At 39.5% G+C, this 21,703-nt stretch overlaps 1 protein-coding gene across 1 annotated transcript in view; it reads left to right on the top strand.

The window, feature by feature from the left end:
- The first annotated feature begins 4,940 nt into the window (after positions 1–4,940).
- PDZD8 (PDZ domain containing 8) overlaps positions 4,941–21,703 on the top strand; it is a 61,799-nt gene continuing 45,036 nt past the window's right edge. The window contains exon 1 of the mRNA XM_086752530.1: positions 4,941–6,088. Within this exon, the coding sequence (XP_086608656.1) occupies positions 5,178–6,088 (911 nt within the window). The 5' untranslated portion in view covers positions 4,941–5,177. The remainder of the gene's footprint in view (positions 6,089–21,703) is intronic.

Here is a 21,703-nt window from a genome sequence, read left to right as displayed (position 1 = left end):
TTCAGCTTGCCTGGATACTGGTACTATAAAAATACTGAATTTGTTATATTTACATGTAAAATGTTTTTTTTTTTTTTAAATCTTGGACAAGTTATCTCAGTGCTACAGTTCCTAAGTGGAGGATCTTGTTTCATGATATTATAAAAGCCAGAGCCTGGGTGAGACAGTAACAGAATCTCTAATTAAGAGCCAGGATACTTTAAGCTTGAATATGAGCCTCTTGAAGTAAATATCCAAAGCACCTTTACATCCAAAATACTAAGCTCTTGATTAAAGAAGCAGAACATACTTTTGATGATAATTAAAAATGAGCTTCAGTCAAAATACTGGATTTGTATTTGGGCCAAACAAAACCTTGGATGCAAACCCTCGCTCTCTTTTTGTTTTGACACGTTCTGATCCAAACTGTTCGGGCTCTGAGCCACTATTACCAACCAACCCAGGTGCTTTACTTGCTGCATGAAAGATTGCAAAGCTGTTTCATAACCAACCAGAGTATCCTTGTTGTGAGACAGATCATATTAGATTGGTAAGTTGAGACACTAAATTAAAAGCCTCTTTTTTTTTTTCAGAAGTGAATGTCACTTGGGGCATCTGCTTCTTTGGGCAGCCAAGAGATTTTTTTTCCTCCTCCTGCACACAGTATTGACAAGTCCAGATTAAACTCTGCAGTTTCTCAGTAATTCTGAAAATTGAGGTTTAGATGTCTCAGGCAAGATCTAAACAAAAAGCAACATTTAAAGTGCATTCCAATCCTGAAAACATGGGCCTGGCTTCCTTTTCTGAATTCATACGACAGCAATAAATGTCCCTAAAATTCTCAGTTGGCATCCTTAAAAACATCTAGAAGTTGGCGGGTCAGATTTTTCAGTAGGGTAAATTAAAACATTCAACTCAATGGATCCAACCATTCATTCCAGCTGCTGATCTGCTGGCGGTTTGCTATAGCACTAATATAGCCTAAATGCGACTGAGTCGCCCAAACCGTATTTTTTGACTACACTTCTGAGTGGAGGAACTTGCCTCATTACAGTGAAATGTACTTGAGGGATTTGGAAATGAATACTGAGCCACAAGAGACGGACTGTCCTCTGTGCAAAGGAACGTGCTCGGAGGGGTCGCAGCAGAGGAGTTCCTCCAGGTGAGTAGAACAGAAGTCTTCCCAGGGACCAGCTGGAGGTGGGGTGAGCCCTTTCTGCCTGCACTGGGAGCAGTCATACTGCAATCTGCACCTTCAAAGGCAGAATTAAAAAAAAAAAAATAATTAGATGGCATCAAAGGAAATCTCGTATGACCTAAAGGCTCAGTGTTTTTAACAAAGTTCACTCCAATAAAATGCAGGATCACCTGATAATAAAATGACATTGTGCTTGGCAGAGGTCAGAACTAGAATTGGAAGCTGTCCTGATCACTGCGTTTCTTTTCTTTTTTTTTTTAACATATCTTCAGAATCGGACCACATCAGCTGCTCTCCATGCAGTATATCCTGTCTGGAATTGTAGACAGGACAGTCAAAAGAAAAGGGCACTCCCCAGCAGTCTGTCACCAGTGTAACTTCCATCAATCTTAGTACATGAATAGCCTTCAATGGATTTTTTTTTTTTCCTCATGAATTTACCCAATCACTTTCTAAATCCTGTTCCATGCAGCACCATGAGAATGATAATCTAATTTTGGTCTCTAACAGGTGTAATGCAAAAACAATAGGAGGCCCAGGAAAGAATGAAACCATTTTGCCAACAGATATTACAAAAGCAGGCAACGACTCCAGTCCAGTGATGAAGAAAATTACTAAAACCACTTATTACAAAACAATCCACCCAGCACTTCCTGCTTTAAAAAATAATCTATTTAGACTACTTGGCAGTTTTGGAAAAAAAAAACCTCCACCTGTAATTGCTTTTCTAAGCTTGTGACATGGGTGTTTCTTTCCTCAGTGCCATGTCATGAACTTTAAAGCGTGCCTCTTTGACTGGTCTTACTGTCTGGGGTTAACTAAAAATGCTCCTAAACCTACAGATCCTTGGATCAGTCATGAATGAGACGAACCCAGGCAAATGTTCCCAGGGTGTCACCATTCTTCGCTTAGAACAGGAGAATCGGCTGAAACACATGTCCCTTCTGTGAATTTATGCTACTTGCCCTCTATTAAATTACTGGGTTCTATGTATTTTGCAATCTTTGTACACTTCCACTGTTGCAATCTCCTGCAAAATGTTGAAAATTGAAGTTCTACGCTTACAAGTTTGTTCCCATTATGTCCTAAATTCATTTGCAAAAGAAGAGTATTTTCCTTGTTTAAATATATGTGAAATAGGCTTTTAATAAACTCTCCCCTAGTACTTTTTTAAAAAAATCAAATATACATAGTCTTTTTTTTTCCTGTATGTCTTGCATCCTACTTAATAATTTCTAGCTGTTCAAAGTCAAAGAGTTCAGTATATTCTACACAGTTTTACAAAGCTCTATGTAACCAAGGTGGAAACTGGTGAGATTGTATACACCTTTGTATTTATCCAGACTCCCAGAAAATGCAAACAGCCACTTCCGAATTGAAGCCAAAGCAAAATATGCTCTTAAAGGCCCTTTTTAGATGGTATTAAGATGAATCTTTTTTTTTCCTCTGCCTGATACATTTAAATAATTTTCTTTTCTCTCTTACCTCAGTCCTATTTTATGTTATATAACATTTTTCTGCACATCCTTTTTTATTCACGTTAATGCATTTGCTGCTATTTCCCTTTATTCTTCCGTTCTCATTGAAAATGCTTAAACATGCCTGATTCTTGCTTCACAACGTGTCTTTAAGATAACACAGCTCCTGTTGAAAATGTTCCTGGGAGAGGAGAAAAGCGATTACCGACCTGAACATTTCAGAGGCTCTTCAGCTGCCGTCAGGTGCACAAAATGTGCCAAATTTCCTTTTCTGATTAACAGAAGAAATACTCAATTGAGACATCTGCAACATGACTTTTTTTTTTTTTTTTCTCCTGGTGTTCCTCCTGCTCTTCCTCCTGACCCAAAACCAGGGCTGCTATTGCCTTTCTGAATATCTTACTCCTTATCTGAAAAGCCATTTAGTTGCAAATCCAAAACCTTTCCATTCTTATCGCGTATGCCTGTATTAGCCATGGTAAAGGCTCATAACAGAGCAGTTCAATGCTGGACTAATGACCTCTCTGGTATTTCTATAGAAATGCTCTGTTAAACACCCAGGCATTTCAACCTTCAGTCACAAGACTTATAAAAAATTCATACTCTGAATCTCTAGTTTCAAACCACAGCACTGCATCATTAAGAGCTTTTCAATCCTCCCACCCCACACACTTTACAAAGGGGGAGTGGAAAGAGGGCTTTTATCTTCCTGGCATTTAAATTTCACTTTTTCTTCTCCTCTTGTTTGCATTAAGTAGTTTTGGAGGTTGTCAAAAAAAACCGAACAACCAATAACGTGAGCCTGGGTTTTATTTATTCTATTAAGATACAACATTATCTAAGAACCTTTCAGCTAGGTATTTAACTAAAAATGAAAACAGGTGTAAAAAACAAGCTTTATAACTTAAGTAACTTCTGTCTTAATTGTAGCCTTCAGAAACTATAAAAATTCTATTTCAAGATTGAAAGAAAAGATGACCCCTGACACAGGGAAGCACCTGGAAAAACAACGTGCAGCTGTCACAGTACATTTGCCAGCAGCAGGTACAACTTTGATCCAGCCTTTAAATGAGTTTGTTTGATTAGAATAACTGGGTTTTGAACTATGTTTATATTTTCCAGTAAAAATATGGTTATTTTATGACAGTTCTGTAAACCAAATTTCAATATAATGAATCTTCTGGGTTAATCTCTCAAAATGTTCAAAACTCCTCTGCCTGAAGAGTCTCCACACACCTTCTTCCCACTTACTGCAGCCCTGCCTCACGTCGTGTTTCTTCCTTCCATCCTTCACTGCTTTTAAAGCAATTTTTATAAATGTCCATTTTTTCTGGTCCTCAGTTCAATCAGCTGCCACTCATACTGCCTCCTGCCTGGATTACACCTGTCGCCTCCCCTGAAAGGGTTCTGTGCACTCTGGAAGGCGAGATGTCCTCCCCTCCCAACCTCTCCAACTTCAACCGAGCCGCAGTCTGTCCTAACGAAACCTCCGTCCTCGATCCTCGCGGTGGCTCAGCCCTACACGCCGACAACCGCAATCTCACGTCCATCACGGGCTGAAGTACCACGATGTTGCACAAAGTTCTCAGCTTTCTTCTCTTCGTATTCCTTTCCTCCAAAAATTTACAACAAGCATGACGTAAACGAAATGAAGTAAGTAAAATGAAGCAGAAAACAAAGTTTTAATTCATTTATTCAATGACAGCTTTTAAGCATTAGTAAATAGCTGAGAGGATGGAAGCAGATTTATATCTTATCACCAATAACGGCAGAGCTTGATACAATGTGATCTGTGTGATACTGTCAAAACCTGCAGAAAGCACCTCAGCAGCAGGAAGCGGCGCGGCCCCAGGCAGTCGCCGAACTCCCACGAGACGAGATTTTTGTCTCCTTGCCCCTCTCCAGAGCAATTTTACTGAAACAATCGGCAGCCACCTGCCTGTTTTTGAGGGAACTAAACGCCCTTTCTCTCTCATCGCTCTTCGGGTAACAAAGCCCACGAGGCCGGTCACCTTCCCGCGGGGGGGACGTTCGCCCTCTGCCCCCCTCCCCTCCTCGCTCCGCGGTGACGCCTTTACTGCCGCGGGCGACGGCGCCCCAGCCACCCCCAACCGACACGGGCCGAGCCGCAGCCACTGCCCGCAGGCTTCGCGCGTGGGCCTTTGCGTGTCCAGCAGACCCACGCGTGTCCCCACCGGGCTGCCCCCAGCCCGGCGGAGCGGAGGGGGGGGGCGGGCAGTACCTTACACCGCACGCATGCGCTCACCACGCTGCGACGCCGCACCGCGCCCTGACGTCCCCGGCAAAACCTTCCCGTCTCCGCCAATGGGGCCGCGCGGAGGGGAGGGTCGCGCCGCCGTTGGCTGGTCCCGCCCCCTGCCCGCCGCCGCGGTGGGGGGACCCGGATGAGGCAGCCTCGGGCGGCCGGGGCCGTTAAACGCCGGCCTGCGGGCGCGGCTCCCGCCATGGCGGCGGCGCGGTGAGGGCAGCGCGCTCGGGGCGCGGCGTGGGGCGCGGCGAGGATGCTGCTGGTCTACGTGATCCTGCTCTCGGCGCTGGCCGGCTGCTTCCTCACCCTCCTGCTCCAGCTCCTGCTCCTCTACAGGAAGACGCCGGAGCCCCCCGGGGCGACCGGAGCCTCCGACGGCCTCGTTTACTCCCGCGTCGCGGCCGACTACAGCCTCAGGGACTACCTCCAGGGCGCGGAGCCGGCCGGTAGCCAGGCGTCCCCGGAGCCGGCTTCCGGCCCGGCCTCGGCCTCAGTGCCGGCCGCCGCCTCGTCTCCCGCCGCCGCCCCGGGCCCGGAGCCCAGCGCCAAGCAGCCACCGCCGCAGCAGCAGCAGCCAGAGCCCCCTCCGGCCCCCTCCTCCCGCGAGGAAACGTGCCACTTCCTCAATGCTATCTTCCTCTTCCTCTTCAGGGAGCTCAGGGACACGGCCCTGGTCAGGAACTGGGTCACCAAGAAAATCAAGGTGGAGTTCGAGGAGCTGCTCCAGGCCAAGATGACGGGGAAGGTGCTGGAGGGGCTCAGCCTTAGGGACGTCTCTCTCGGCAATGTCCTGCCTGTCTTCAAAGCTGTCAAGCTCATTCGGCCGGTGGTCTGCAATGAAGAGGGCTGCCCCGAGGAGCTGGGCTTTGAGGTAGACTTGGAGTACAATGGTGGCTTCCACTTGGCCATTGATGCTGACCTGGTTTTTGGCAAGTCAGCATACCTCTTTGTCAAGATCTCCCGGGTGATGGGGAAGCTGAAGCTGGTCTTCACACGCCTGCCCTTCACTCACTGGTCCTTCTCTTTTATGGATGACCCTGTAATACTGTTTGAAGTGAAGTCTCAGTTTGAAGGGAGGCCCATGCCTCAGCTCACTTCCATCATTGTGAATCAGTTCAAGAAAGTTATTAAGCGCAAGCACACATTACCCAATTATAAAATCAGGTAAGATGTCCTGGGCCTTCAGTATTACTTTGGGAGATGTGCATTAGAATGGCTGTTTTGCTCTTGATGGGTAGAAAGACATTTCTGTTGGTACTCTTAAAGTAGGGGTGCTTGTACGTTTTTTGTCTGATATCAAATGCATTTCATGAAGGTAAGCGTCACTTTCCATTTGTAGTTGGTGAAGAAGCCAATGCACAGTGAGACTGTGATGTGCGTACCCAAACTACATAAAACTAAATGGTGGAAATAATAGGATCCTAAAATACTTGATATCTACCAGGTGTCCAGCAACAGAACCATGATAAACCTCACTGGAAAAAGTAGAAGGATGGCTCTGTGGAAGGGTATATGGGTTGGGGTGTCCTTCTCCCAGGCTTCTGCTACTGGTGAGCCACCTGGGCAAGACTTGTGGCTTATGCTTACCTATAGAAGCAAGGTGCTTACCACTTAACGTGAGAAAGGATAAAGTTCTCTCTTTAGCGAATATTTTTGAGATCCCATGACAGATGACGTCCTCTTCCTTTCTGGTTTGCTGAATTTCTTCAATAATTTTGAGGAAATCTAAAAGTTAAGATAAGAGAAGTATTGCCACTATTGTGATAAGTAAAACTTCGAGGGAATATAATGTTCAGTGATATTTCTGTAGCAGAAGTAGCAAGTGGCATCTTTACTTTGATTCTCTCCTCATTTCTGATTAAAAGATACTTAATATCTTACCACTGTTCAGGTACCATGTTCCCTTTCTATCATGTGTCTTACCACTCTTAGGATACCATGTTTCCTTTCTCTTTTGCTTAATTTTTGTAGCTTGTATTGTGTTAAGTAAGGGGTTTTGTTTTGTTTACTGCATTCTTCTGCAATAAACCTTTTCTTTGAAATTCCTCAGAGATGAGTAACTGAAAATGCCTGTTTGAATTTTGAAGTGCAATTAGCTTTGCAGTGATGTAACTTTTAAAGCCTTCTCAGCTAGTTCTTCTGCAGTCAAATTTCTAAATTATCATGAAAGTGGATATGTAAAATATCCAAGATTTGGAAAGCCCTGACTGGACAATAAGTCCAGTAACGTGGTCCTGTCAAAGTCTGAGGTACTGAATTGTTCTCCAGAAGTGAGCGCAATTCCTGGGCAGCAGGGAAGCTGTCGGGAGCAAGTTTGCTTCCATTCTTTTTACTGTGTTGGAAAGAGATTGCAGTTGTTAACTGTGGAGAAGAGCCTGAAGGAGAGGCTGGTATAGCACCAGTTGAGGTGCACAGTGAGCACTCTCTGCATACCTAGAAAGAGCAAGTAGAGCAAATTATCTTTATGCTCTCTAGACAAGTTTTTAGGGTCTCTGTGGAACCAGTGATGACAGGCTCCTCCCCTTCAGCAGAGGAACCCAGATATCTTCAGTTTTCCTCTGGGAGATGCACCTGGGCAGTAGAGTGCTCTAATTTACTTAAGAGTAATGGATTTTCTACATATTTCTCACACTTTATGCACCAGAAAAAAATGGATGAGGCATGTGTGAGCCACTGATGTGTTGAGCAAGAGGAAATTTGTAAATGCTTGAGAGGGAAGTACAGTATCACAGCTGGTTTTCATCCTAAATAGTAGGCTGGTAGCACGGAGTGGCAGGTGTTCAGTGAAACAGTTTCCAACCCTGTATGTGGTGCTTTTGACCTTGAAATTTTATCCTGTGTTCTGAATATGTCATTCTGACCCACAGTGTTTGAAGGGAGAAGGCAGGACACTAAGCTTAATGCGCATTAATTAAATTATCTTAAGTAAGGAAGATTGGGTCATTGGTGTTGTAACTTTCTAGAACTTTGCCTTTAAAGCTTAAGTGGGAACACAGACCCCTGCGTGACAACCTTTAGTGGTCTGTGAACCTTTAGCTGGCCATAGTTGCCCAAGGTTTTGTGGAACACAGGCTGAAAACGTGTCCTCCACCACCGTGTCTCAGATGAGCTTATGTAGGTAGATCCCTAGAGAGCAAAACCTGGTGACAGCCAAGTAGTAACAATACACTCTGTGGTGAGATAGTTGAGAATTGAGGCATTCTGGTTTAAATGGTGTGGAGAACTGATTTGGAAAATCAAGCCCCCTGCTGATGAGATTTGTTAATAGATATTTTTATTAAAACTTGTAAGAGTACATTGGCTTAGGATTAAGGTATGTTAATATATTTGTTAGCGAAGAATGTATAGTAAGAAGTCAGGAGAATTTCACAACTGCTTACTAACCTGCTACCTTACTTGTAACAGTTTCTCATCTACAGGGAATGTGCTTCTCCTCTCTCATTTTTTTTTTTTTTTTCTGGTGGCCTATATGACTTTTGTTTAAGTACATAGTCAATGTTTGTTTCCATGTGTAGTTCAAAACCTTTTTGATGTCTCCCTGCCCTTGCTCAAGTAACTTATAAATACATATTTGAATAGCAGTAATTACAACCTTGTAAACAAAAGCACTTGGCATGCGGGAAGTTCTCTCTTCAGCTGGTTAAAGGGGCACTTTGTTACCCTGCTGGCTTCTGGATTGAAGTCCACAAAGGAGGTTTACCTTGTTTCAAACTGCTAAGTAGCATTAAAAATTAAAATATGCCATTTTCTTTGCCTTTTGGATAAGGTGACTTCTGGAGGTTATTACTTGGCAGTGAATGGCATAAGAAGAGAACTTTTGCCAATACTTGATTTTGAACATCCTGGAACTAAGTTTGTGTAAAGCACATCCCTCCCCTCCCCGCTTCTCTGTTATTAAACTGTGAAATACTGCATTAAAAAAAAATGTGTTGTATCTTCACACACGTGTTATCTGTTTTTGCGGCCAAATTACTACACACATACTTTTGTGTCCAGTTATGTACAAAACTTTATGCAGCAAAGCAGTGATTAGTAAGTTCATCTTCTTTTGCATCATCTGTTGCTAGGCGTGACTTTGTGTGATGTGCATGACTGCAGCTTGAGAGCAGAAGGCAGCATCTTGCATTCCTGATACACTTAAATGTCTGTGAGGGGAGGCAATGTAGACTAGTAAGTGCATTTTAAAGTCTGTCTAGCATTTTATGTACCATTTTCTCCATAAAAGCAATTGTCTACTAATTGTAAAAGGAGGGATGCACTTTATGTCTAAACAAGTAAGTTATAATTTGTGTTTTATTCTAATAGTGTGTAATCACTTTTCTTTAGTGCTTTAAGAAACATGTTTGTGTCTGGCAAAACACCCTATTTTGAAGTTGCTCTTCCATTGAATGGCAATTTCTATCTCATATGATAGAAAGGAAGCAAGGCTGCTGGTAAAATTCAGTGAATGGTAGGCTTTTCTTTTTTTAGTCATCATTGGTAAAGGATTTGTGCAATTCAGTTGGTAGTAGCAAGAGTTACTACTGTTTTATAGCTAAGTTTAATCTTAATGTATTTGTTATTGCTTTGTAATAGAAATGCAAACAGCTTTTCTGAAGCATTGTGATCTGTCAGAAGTTTCTTGTTCAGATGTGTGGAAGATCTAAAATAACAGATTTTTTTTGTTGTTTGGGGTTGTTTTTTTGTTTTTGTTTTTTGGTTTGTTTTTTTCCTTTTCCAATATACACGAGTTCTGGTGCAGTCTTGAGAAACTAGGTAACTGTGAATCAAGATTTTTTTTTTTTTTTTAATAACTAGCCCTAACTTCACTAAGATAATGAAGAGTTGTAGGTATCATTTATTTGACTGTAAATAATCCATAACTCTATTTTGACTTGAATTAACTATTTAAATTATACCTTTTTTTTTTTTCCTTTTAGTTCTAAGACAAGTTGACCAGTGGGCAGAGCCTGAGAATGATCATGGAAAGCCTTGACTTCCCCATTGGTTGGTTGTGATGTCAAGTACTGGTGTTCTGCAGGGCAGCCACTGACCCACCAGCTGTGTCTCGCTCTCCCAGAATCTCTAATGCTGGCACTCTCGGGAACCATATTTAGTCAGTCTTGCCCACCGGCATAGCTTGGCTTGACACTAGATTTTTCATGTAAGTCTCTTACTAGAGCAGGATGGTAATATCAATTGTCAGCACAAAGTGGAATTTATCTAGTGGCCTGAATCCAGCCTTTGTTTTTTCATTGTGTACACTAAAGCAGTTCTTTAAAAGTAGTACCATAGATGTTGCTCAGGTTGGTTTCAGCTTTCTATATCTTGTCCTTTCACTAGCAGGATACAGTGGTTTACACTAAGCTGTAGATGGCCTGGCCATAGCGTGTTTAGTATTTTATGTAGTAAGGACTATTTCAGGTGTCTTATTTCCTTGCTTGCTCATGCTGTTGCAGGTATCACAGGCTCATCTCTGTTGGCTCTCTAATGAGCTATACCTTGCTCATTAACCTACTGTTAAGCTGCTTATTGGTGGCAACCTTGGTATTCCCCTCCATCATGTCATTTACATAGGTACCCTAATTAGTTGTGTTGTCTGGTCTATTCTTAACAGTTGGCTGTAGTTTTGATGTTTTGAACAGGTCCTGGTCTCACTTTGCGTAGGTTTTGGAGAGCTTTGTTTTTTAGGCTTTTTCTAGACAATAAAAATATACTTTGCTGTAATGAAGATACAAAGCCCTTTAGTATATGTAAAGGGTGACGAGGAAGTACTTGCAGTCTAGTCTCCTGCCAGAACTTAATTTCCTGATATTTATCAATCAAAGATGGAAAAAAATCTGACAGCTGCTGGTATTTTCTAAATTTAAGGTCTTGCAAGTTCATCCATTTAGACTCTGAGCAGATTTGGTATTGTCTAAGCAGAGAGGCAGTTCTGTATATTTTAAGAACACTTGGTTTCTTACTTTGTTACATTAAAAAAAGCTGATTTTTTTTTTTTATTGGTACTGGCCTATTTGAGAAACTATACTTTGCTGTATTTTAATGCATGCTGCCACAGAGTGGAATAACTTTATTTTCTTTTAGAAGTAATTTCACAAATGATTACTTCTAACATTTCTGTATCTGGTATTTAGATGACCTCCTGAGGTCCCTTCCAACAGGAGTTATCCTTGGAACCGATCGTTTGCAATATAGTTAGTTAAATAGTTTTATGCTTTATTTGGAAGCTGGGGCTATATTGAATATCACTGGGAAGAACCAGTGAGCAAGCCAATTTTAATTTACCATTATAGAATGCAATTTGAGAGTTACACAGCAGTTTCTTATTTTTGGCAAAACTTAAGCTGAGAAGTAATATAAGTAGCTATTGATTGGAAGTGTGTTTTATAATAGAAATGACTTCATAATATGGTAAGAGAGGTATTGGAAAAAGTATAAAATGTAAAATAGTATATATTATTCATATGATGAGGTTATACTCAGAAATACCAGAATTAATTATAGAGATTGGGATTGTCAGCATGTCTAACTTCAAAAATCGGTAGCCAGTAGAGATACTTACTTTTTCTACAGCTTCTGCAGAGGGTGAGGATATGGAGATTATCTTCCTGGGTGGATTTCTACTGTAGATGTGATATGAATATCTTTTACTAGTTAAATCTGTAAGGCACTCTTGTTTGAAGTTCTCATTCCTGTTGCTGCTGAAAGAAGAGGCTTTTTGGTTTTTTAACACTATGTGCATTCTAGGTGGGGAAAGCAGAAAATAAAATGGATTTGAATTGTTTTCTGCTTTGCAAAAAGCAATGGTAAACCAACACTCTGATACTTGTGAGTTTTTGGACTGTTCCAGAGAGGTAGTGCTCTGAATGATGCCAGCACAAAGACTTGTTCTGCTACTGGCAAAGCAATGGTCATTGGAACCAGTGGATCTGTCTGTAGCCAGTAGTTTCATGCCTGGAAGATTATCTTCGTAGTGCATGGACAAGTAGTTTTTTCTTATTCGTACAGGAGTTACATAAATGGATCTATAGGCAACCTGACACTCAGTAAACAAACTCAAACCCTGGAACATTAAATATTTTCATTTCTTCAAGGGTGAAGCTTTTTGTAGTGCAAAGATTTTTACTGTCTTTACTTTGGGGGTGGTCTATCTCAGACATACCTTGTTTCTGGATTGTCACATGTTTCTTCAGATTAAATTAAAGTATGTGGTACGAAGTATGTATGTAAATCTCCTTATGTAGATGTCAAGTTCAAAACCCATTGGTTCTAGGGGTTTTGAGACCTTTTAGTTGTCTTCCCCAGTTCTAGCACTTCACAAGCTTTCACACTGGGAAGATCTAATTCTGAAAGAATGACAATTTGAAACTTGTTTTTATGAAGTCAGAATTAATGAATGACCGGCAGTGTGCTGGACACTTCCCAGTATACAGGTGGGATTCTTTTCAGGTTAAGAGTCAGCCTTTTCCTATGACTAGTCAATAATTACGTTTTCTTTTCTTACCTGAAAGGATGAGGAATTAATACAGCACTAACTTGAGATGGATAAGTGAAGGAACTGGAAGACCAGAGGTATACTTGAGGGCAAAAGAAAAAAAAGAAAAATCTCAGAGGGAGAGATGGATGAAGACATAAAAGAATAAGTTTTGGTGATTGTTGTTTGCTGCAGATAGCAATGCAATAAGCATTAAGGTTAACTGGTCTGACAGGAAAACAAAACCTCCTTCAACTACTCTTACTTAGTATATAAACAGTATATAAAAGATTCTTTGTGCAACGATGATAAGAAAATTACCTTATTTAACACCTTTGCTGTTTTGTATTTTAAAATTACTTGATCTTAGTCCTGCAGTGAACTTATCAGATTTTTCAGTCTTCATTCACTATCCACATGATAGATTTATTTGGTATTTCATGGCATTTTGCATGCGCTAGCATTGAGACTTTGCATTTCTGTTCATCTGAACATTATATATTTATATATTAAGCATGTGAAATAGTTCATTTTTTTATTAGCAAATGATCCTTGATCAGAAAGCTCTTATGTAAGCAGCCTGGGCTGTGGGACAGTAGGTTTCAGTAATCGGTGGCAGAACAGTGTGGTGCTCCAGTGACGGTGAAGCTTGGTCTCAGGCTGCTGATCTCGCTGTTGGAGCTAGTCCTTTCATGTTGCTGGGTTTCTATGGGAAACTGCTTATTCTGCATTCCTGCAGAGATTGCCTGAAGTCACCCGATATGCTGCGGTGTTTACAGTTCATGTTCACACTTGTTTGATTTAAAAGTATTTCAACATTTGGTTATTCTTGATATTGTTCCTTAGAGAATAGTAAAATACTTCACATTTAAAACTTTTCTAGTATTAATGAGCTTTATTGTCTAAAATGAGTATGGAGAGAATGTTGCATACCTATGTCGTTTCTTAGTTTAATAGAGAATATCTGCCACCCATATCTGCTGAAATCATTGATTCAAAAACCTTTGCATGATGATCTCAAACTGTGCTTTTGTCCAGAAGAAAGCAGTGAGCCAATATTATAAATGTTAGCTGGGCACAATTAGCTTTTCTAGTTAGTTCCTTTCTGTGCCATTAATGAATATCAGTATTTTGTATAATTAAGAAAATATACTCTACTGAAAGTGTTTGTTTTGATGTTCAAGGGTTGAAGAGGGCCTGTTCATGACAGTGAATAAATTCTCATTTTGGAAGTGAATGTGGATGCTAGTTGTGTGAAGGGGATTTGGGAATCTTTATTTAATAAACATTCATCAGGGTAATCATAACATACTAAGCTGAACATAGAATTTAGAAATAATTTCTTTGAGTAATTTCTGCTACCGTCACCGAGTTTCTGGCTAAACTAAAAAATTTACTGCTGGAATGGTGTTCATCTCAGTTGAGAGACACAAGTAATATCCACACAAGTTTAGGAACCTTTTCCTGTTACTATTTACCTTCACTGTTTAACAAATTGCGGTTGTTTCACAAGCCAAACAAATCTAGGCTAGAATTGCTAGAATGCAGACCTTCTAGATGTTCAGTGATCCCTGCCAGCATATCTAGTAAATTAGTGAAAAAACCTGCAATAAAGACTTCAGTTGACAGATAGGTTTGTGTTGCAAAGAAAGTTTCTACAGGAAAGTGCCCATTTGACAGTAGGGTGGTTGTGTATGCGGTATCATGGATGTCAGTGCTCCTAAATTGCTCTACTCAGGAAGCTGGGTATACGCGATGTTGGGTTTGGTAGCTCAGACTTCTACGTGAAACCTTCACAAAGCCATTTGGGTGCATCTGCTTCCCTAAGCACTTCTTCTGGAAGGACTCTTACTCTTGTGGGGCCTTGCCTGCATTAATAAGCCCTCTCGGGACTTAAGAGCACTTCTGTTTACTGCAGGACCCAGCTGGAGCCCAGCAACATTTAGCACTGGTCTGTGGCCGAATATAGCTATGGAAGCTGGCAAGGACTTGCTAGGTGTGGCAGAGAAGAAAAGAAAGAGAAGGAAAACCTTACTTTTTGTGACATGAGAGAAAGGCAGAAATTGTTTTCAACTCTGCGTTGGGCTCTGGAGAGTGATTTTATTTTTTTCCCCACTAGTTGATGTAATTAATTTTAGCCTTAAAACTACAAGGGAGCAACGGTCCTTTGTAATTTCTTAGTTCCCCTGTTCAGCTTGCAGCTACATTCAGCAGAATGGTCTATGAGGAGCAGTGCACTCAGCCCTCTTCGTTAAAGCTGTTCCATGTAATGGAAAATACAGGGATTCTACTACAGCAATACGATTTTTCTGGTTTTGAAGACTTATCAGATGTCATAAAAATGTCTGTAATAAAGCCTGTATTACAGCGATCAGCTGATGATAGAGTTAATCAAACTGTTACACATACTGAAAGACAGTAATTAATTGCCAGATATGACTAGTATAAAATTAAATTAGGATGATAACTTAGGAAAACTTTTTAAAGCAATTTTGTGTTGCTTGAGCTGTAGAAGTTAAAGGACAACTTGAGATTAAATTTGCAAAATAATTTTTAAATATTGGACAAATTAAGAAATAAGTGTTATGATTGCCATAGATACCCACAGATTATATACTTCGTTCATTACTTTCTTAACCTATTTTTAATGCTAAGTTTCACTGCATTTTCCTGTATCAGTTTCAATGGCAACATAGTTCTGAAAAATGCCCCTTCAGAAGGAAATGTGCACAAATATTACCATTTGCTTTTATAATGGCATTAAGTAAAAAGTCATCTTTTGCTTGCCAGTGTCACTGAAATGAAGATACTAATGTGTACAATAACTAATACCACATGTGTAAAATACTTCAAGTGATGCCAAGACCTTTGAAAAATATCCTGTCGAATACACTTTTATACAGTATTTTAAATGTAAGCCATTGTGTAGTAAGAACTAAAATGGACTTTTACATGAATGTCACTTGTGTAGTAAATTACGTGAACCATTATTCTAATTTGCCTGAGCTAAAATAGGAAGAGTAGAAATTTAAGATCATAGTCTTGCAGTGACATGGCAGAAGGCTTCATGGAGTTGTTTGAATCACTGCTGGGAATGATCTGGTGAATAATTCCAAAGTAATTAAATAGTGGAAATGACGCAGTGTAACTCTGAAAGCTTCACAACAGTTTGTATTTTTTAAGAATAACTCTGCATACTTGCTAACAAAACTTAATGCAGTATGGTAGAATAAACAAAACAAATTCTAATGTTGCCAAGCAAAGAGCCCAGTGGATTACAAGGGGAGGTGGGGTGGGAACAGCAATGTTAGGCAGTAGTATTGTTTTAAAACAATACTACAAAAACTCAGATATTTTTTCTTTTTCTCTGTTCCTCTGAAAGAAGGCAAATTAGAGAAAATATCCAAATTCATTATGGAGGTGGTGGGAGAAGATGATGGTAATTTGAGCAGCTGTTTCTTTCAGATGTAATCACAAGTCCTGGCTGTAACTTGCCATCAGTGATGCAGGATTTGCTAAGTGCAGGAATCCTTCCTGTTCATTCATCTCGCAATGCCCTCCTGTATTTGATTGTCAGCAGCGGTGCCGCAGGTCACGTCCAGGTGTTACGTGATCCTGTCTGTGTACAGCACAGGCCCGTTAATAAAATGCTCTGCCTCACAAATGGTGCCGCCTTTGCTTAGGGGACAGTGGCGAGTATGTGCCATTGTGTGCCCCCTGGTCCCCATCAGTGCTCTCCTCACCATTGCTGTCTCGATAGCAAGGTTTCTTTTTTACCCATAACTATTTCAATACAAACAGAAATGGCAAATCTTTAAGACTCTTCTTGCCATATTTACAATGACTTCTGTCATATAAGCAGGAAAAAAAAAAATCTACTGCCTTTTTGGAAGGAGCTGCTTGACTATTTACATTGGTGGTTTTATTTGTTCTTGTGTTAAAAGTATTTGTCTTGAGAGTCTGATTCAAGATATAACTCAGAGGTACAGATATCACTGTAAGAAAAAAAGACTGTCGGTTAAGACTCTGGAAATGTGTGAAACATCTTTGAAGAAAAAAATAAAGAATAATAATATCTCTGCCTCTTTTTCTTTTTTTTTTGAGGTCTTGATTTAAAAAGTGACTGTTCATATATTGAGAACTTACGTGTATGAGCCTCCCACATGCCTGTGGCAGAATATCCTGCAATGTAGTGGGTGGAGTGCTAGAACTCATTTGCAGTTTTCCATAAAGTTTCCTAGAAAATAAACCTACTCTCTTATTGCGATGTTTTTCAGGTTACTTGAAAGCCAAATTTTCATGAGTGTGAGTAAAGCTGTAATTAGTATATTTTTATACTGAATAAGAGTATAGCGTGAATTACTAAAGTCCCTTGAATATGAATGCTGACACCTTTCTGCAGCTTTGTTTCTTGTGAAATCAGCGGAAGGTGGAGAATTGCTTTTGTAAAATGTACAGTGGTGGTACTTTTCTTTTTGGAGTACTTTAAAAAAAAAAAACAACAACCAAACCCACCCCCCCCCAACCCTACAAACTCTTTCCAAAATAAGGATAAGTTCAATTTTTGTATCTTCAATGCGAAGAATGATATAAGCAGTTTGCATTATAATACCTAACAAGCTTAAATGTTAGCTGATAAGTACTTTTAAAATGTTGTTATTGTGATCATGCCTTTTTAGGAGTGGGTAGTAATGTTTTAGAATTTTTGTAGAAGTAAACTTTGTCTTAAATTACACAGTGTAAGAATAGAGGACTCATGACTTAAAATATCTGTCAGTCAGTTTTTGAAATTTCTACACTTTAAAATGCATGACTTGTATTTCTGTGAATCAGATAAAGAAAGGAATCTAAAAATTACTGAGTTCTGTTCTGTAGTTAGGCGAACCTTTTGAGTACTCCCAAAACTGAAAAATAAATTCAGCGGTTATTCTTTCAGAAATATTTTAGATACAAGAATCTTTTAAAAACAGTAGCATTTACAAAAGTAAGTTGATACTTTATTAAACTCAGTCCAACTTTAGATTTGGATTTAATTTTTGCTTAGAGTAGTAAACAAAATTAAGATTTGCAATTTATACGAAGTAGCCTTGTAAAGATACTTAAATTTTTAGCTGGTGGGTTCTTCTGAGATTTAAGGTCTGTTTTTGCCTTGTTTGTTGAGGTTTAAATATTCAGTTCATGTAATTTGATTTAAAAATTCATAAAGCTGATAATGTTTAATCTTTTATGGCAGTAAAGTACTGCTGGAACTCATGTGGTTACATGATCTTAAACAGATATGCAGGAATTTTTAGATCACTACTTTAGATATCAAACTTCCTTTATAAAACCAGATAATAATTTAAAAATTTTCCCAGAACTTATTCTAGAACAGTGTTCTCACTTCTTAGCAAATGCTCTACAAAATCATGGCCTTCTCCTGCATTTACAAATGAAACTGCAAGTCTTTCAGCTTCTTCAGTTAGGAAATAGACTACTGAGAGCTTTTGCAGTTTGCTTCTGTCTATATTTAGCCCTTAACAATTCTTTTTGTACTGTAATTCTGGATATTCTTAACAGATGCAATGAACAGAAACGCATAAGTGCTTGGTTATCTTTGGCCAGATAATCTGATATTTTTTTCCCCTGGTTTGTAATAGATTTCCTCATGCAACTAAAATTATTTCAGTTAAGTAGGTACTGGTGGGAGCAGTTAATTTAGGTAACAGGTTAATTAAACTAAACTAAGGTGTAAAAGACTCCTGTCCTCTGTTAAAAGCTGGCTTAAGGACCTGAAAACAGTCATCACAGAATAGTGATTACAAATAAATGGGAATATAGGTCAGACATTTCTAAAACTAAACCACTGAATTAGTCTTGTTCCAAGCAGGTGAGTTCCTCCTCTGCGGAGCTGGCAACTGGAAGGAAAAATAAGTGTTTTTCAGGGGCTGAAAACACCCAACATGAAGGGAACTTTTTTTTCCAGACACAATTCTGATCTAGACTTTGAGTGAGCTGGTGGTGAGATGAGAGCAAGTGAGCCACTGAAGTGACTCTGAAGTATGGCATGAATGGAGTGTAGAAGTTTTTCGTATGAAGGAGAGATACTGACTGTATGCAGTGTCTGGAAACGTTTTTGCTGTGCTTTGTATGTGGAAGAGCGCAGTATTATGGTGCTTTATGTGTAACTTTAATCCTGTATCTTAATTGAGTAACTTTATCGTAATTATCTTTCAGTATAATCATCTGACCTAGTTCCTCACGCGAAATGACCTTTTGCTGTTTGTCTTGTGTTACTTGACAAGAAACACTTTTGCTACTCGACAGCTTATTTCAAATATTATTCTTAGTTTTTTTATTTGCTAAAATTTCACATTAAGTTTGGTGGCTATTCCTCTTCGTAATTATTGACACAAAATGTTGCTTTTTAACAATTTGAGATGTGTTATTTGAATTTTAGACTTCTGGACAGATAAGATGATCAGCTTAGGGCAGGAGACTGATAATTTAAAAACAAATTGAAAAGGTACTGTACGCATCTAATATAAGGTACTTTTAAAGTATGCCATATACAAGTAGAGTTTTGGCACAGGGGCATAAGGGCATTTTGTTTTGTTTAGTTTTTTTTTTTTTCCTAGTATAGCTACATTGTGCCTATTTCCTTCCTGTGAAGAAGATGAAGAGTTTACAAAGGCTTAACAAATGCGGTTGAAAGACAGGAAAATCGCTCCCCCACAAAACCTACCTTACTTCTGATAGTTGTTCAGTATCATTTCATGGGTTTGGAATTGAAAAGGAGGCTTTTGGATATAAGGATTGAGTTGGTGTAATCCTGCTTTGTAGCTCAAGCATTTGTGACGTGAGCATGAATTTTGTATTTTGACCTTGCTGAATAAGGAGATGGCAGCATTAGACCCCACTTGAAAGCGGTCTAATATAGTTGCAATGAAAATCTGCCTTGGAGAACCTGGTAACAGCTCAGCAGTGTTTAGAGGGGTATTACCTTTCTTCCAAGTACCTTTTGGTAACACTTTCTCAACTGCTGTACTGCCAGGAGCAACTCCTAGATTTCCCCACACCATTGTCATGGCTTAAAACCTCTTTCTCGGGCTGCAGCAGTGAATGGATCTATTGCAAACCATTTGTTACCGGCCTCTTTTTCACTGATGGAGGTCCACCAACGTTTTTGGTTACTGGTTAAAATTAAGAAAGGGAGCTGAGAATACTGGATAAATGTTTAAAGATCTAGACACTTAAACAAAAAACACATTTTTTTTTTTCTTGTTCAGAGTTTGCGAAGTGAGAGCCTTGAGTTCACAACAGCAGAACTGACCAGATCCCAGGATGGGTGTTGTGATGAGGGCAGAGACCAGCTGACGCTAACTGGGGCATTTAGTTTGCTGTCAAGGTTTCTTTATAGACCTTTTGAATAGAGGCTTTACATTATGTTTTTTTTTTTCTTCATCAGTGTGATGAATTTCTGAGTCATTTTTTGGTGGACTTTTGCTCTTTAAAGATGGACTAAACATTGGAGGGTAGCAAAATACACTCTTAAAGCTATTGCAGAATTTACAGCAAGGTTATGTACATAAGATATTTAATAAATTAAGTTCTACATTATAATAATGAACCCAGGATGACAGGAAACTTATCTCTCCTTTACATAGGAAAGTTTGGGACAGTAAGATACCAAATCACCGAAGGTCTGCAAGGCTTGGGAATAGAGTTTGTATCTTGTCTCATTCAGTGAATTGTGTTATTGGCACTATTAGCTAATGCCTGCTCTTGGTACTTTAATACAATGAAATGTGTCTTTGCTTTCGTATTGAAAGAGTATTTTATTGTCACTACTGTAAATACTTTATGAAACAAACTTTGCAATTACATTTTGTCTAGCACTGTGATTATTTTCAAGCAGGAAAACTAGACGTTGCAGTGGTGGGGAATCTGCCCTCTCCACAGAGAGGAAGGAAACGTCCGTCGCTATTCCGTTGCACTACTGCTGGACTAAATAAAATTTCAGCAGTGATCACTCTGTAAGAACGCACTCCTCGTCATGCCCTTCGTTATTGGTGATTGTTTCTAAAGGGTAGGGTAGCTCATAGGCTGTTCCTGCCATGGGGAAAAAGATGGGAGAACCTGTGATGCCTGATTCGCTTACGTGTGTGGATTGTGGGTTGCCTCTGTGTAGTTTTACAGCATAAGGGAGCGGAGTGTCGCTGTATTACAGACTGTCGCTGTCTGAGTCTGTATCAATTCACCAGTTCCCAGTAGGAAAGTCTTTCCAAATAAATTTGGGTTATCTTGTACTTAAATAGTGTGTCAACAGTTCACTTAATGTGTAACTGAAATCTACTTGAAATAGTAATTTGTCTAATGTTTAATTTTGGAAATGTACAAACTCTCAGTAAATTACCTTAAATAGATAAGTGCTATGTTATGAAATTGGAAGGCTTCAGAGCTGCACTTAAAAATGCATTTAATGTGGGGTATTTCACACATTGTACATTGCTAATGCCAGTGGAAATAGGTAATGTGTTAGGGTTTTCGCTAAGGATTTTGCAAATTAGTTGCAGTAGTAAGAATGTTGAACATAAGCGCTTGTAAATTTAAAAATGTTGTTGAGGTTGCTTTTTAATCCCCTATTGTAGAAAACTTAACTAGTGCTGCACAGGCTCCAGCATACACTAATTGTTGTACATATTACTGTATATGACTACACTGGGATTTTAGATTTTTTCCCTCTTTAATTCATTGTTGTATTAATTTTAAAAAGTCTATTTTGAAAATAGAAATCAAAATTATAGTGAGCATTATGTCTTAATCTACCAAGAAGAATGACTTGTTCTGAGGATTATTTCATCATTCTGTGCTGCAGCAAAAGGTTACAGTGGGTGCTGTACTTGACACTTTTTTTATGAAGTTACTTGAAAGATGACATTTTTGGTTTGAATATGATGCAGACATACCTGCCTACCTTACTGAAATATTTTAGCCTGTTGTTTTGCACTTTTTTTTTTGTGGTGTTCTTATTTTCAGTATTGAGAATATGTTTGTCCAGGTTTGTGTGTGTGTGTTAAATAGCCTGCAAGGCTGTTTCATGGTATATGTGAGGGGAAGACCTTACCAATACCAACACTTTTAAGCCTGGCACTTGCAGAAATTCCAAGATGGTAACCTGTTGGATCCTATTTTCTTCACTGTTCCTCCCTCCTAGAAATCTTGTTTCAGCAGCTCATTGAGGCTGCTCGTGGTGGTCATTAGTTTGAGGTTGCTATGGAAAACTATTTTTTTTAAATAGATTTTGGGAGAAGGCATATGGGCAGTTGCTGATACTAATTGAA

This window comes from Chlamydotis macqueenii, chromosome 7, assembly GCF_036417535.1.
Source record: "Chlamydotis macqueenii isolate bChlMac1 chromosome 7, bChlMac1.mat, whole genome shotgun sequence".
NCBI lineage: Eukaryota > Metazoa > Chordata > Aves > Otidiformes > Otididae > Chlamydotis > Chlamydotis macqueenii.
This window is presented reverse-complemented; position numbering and strand designations above follow the sequence as displayed.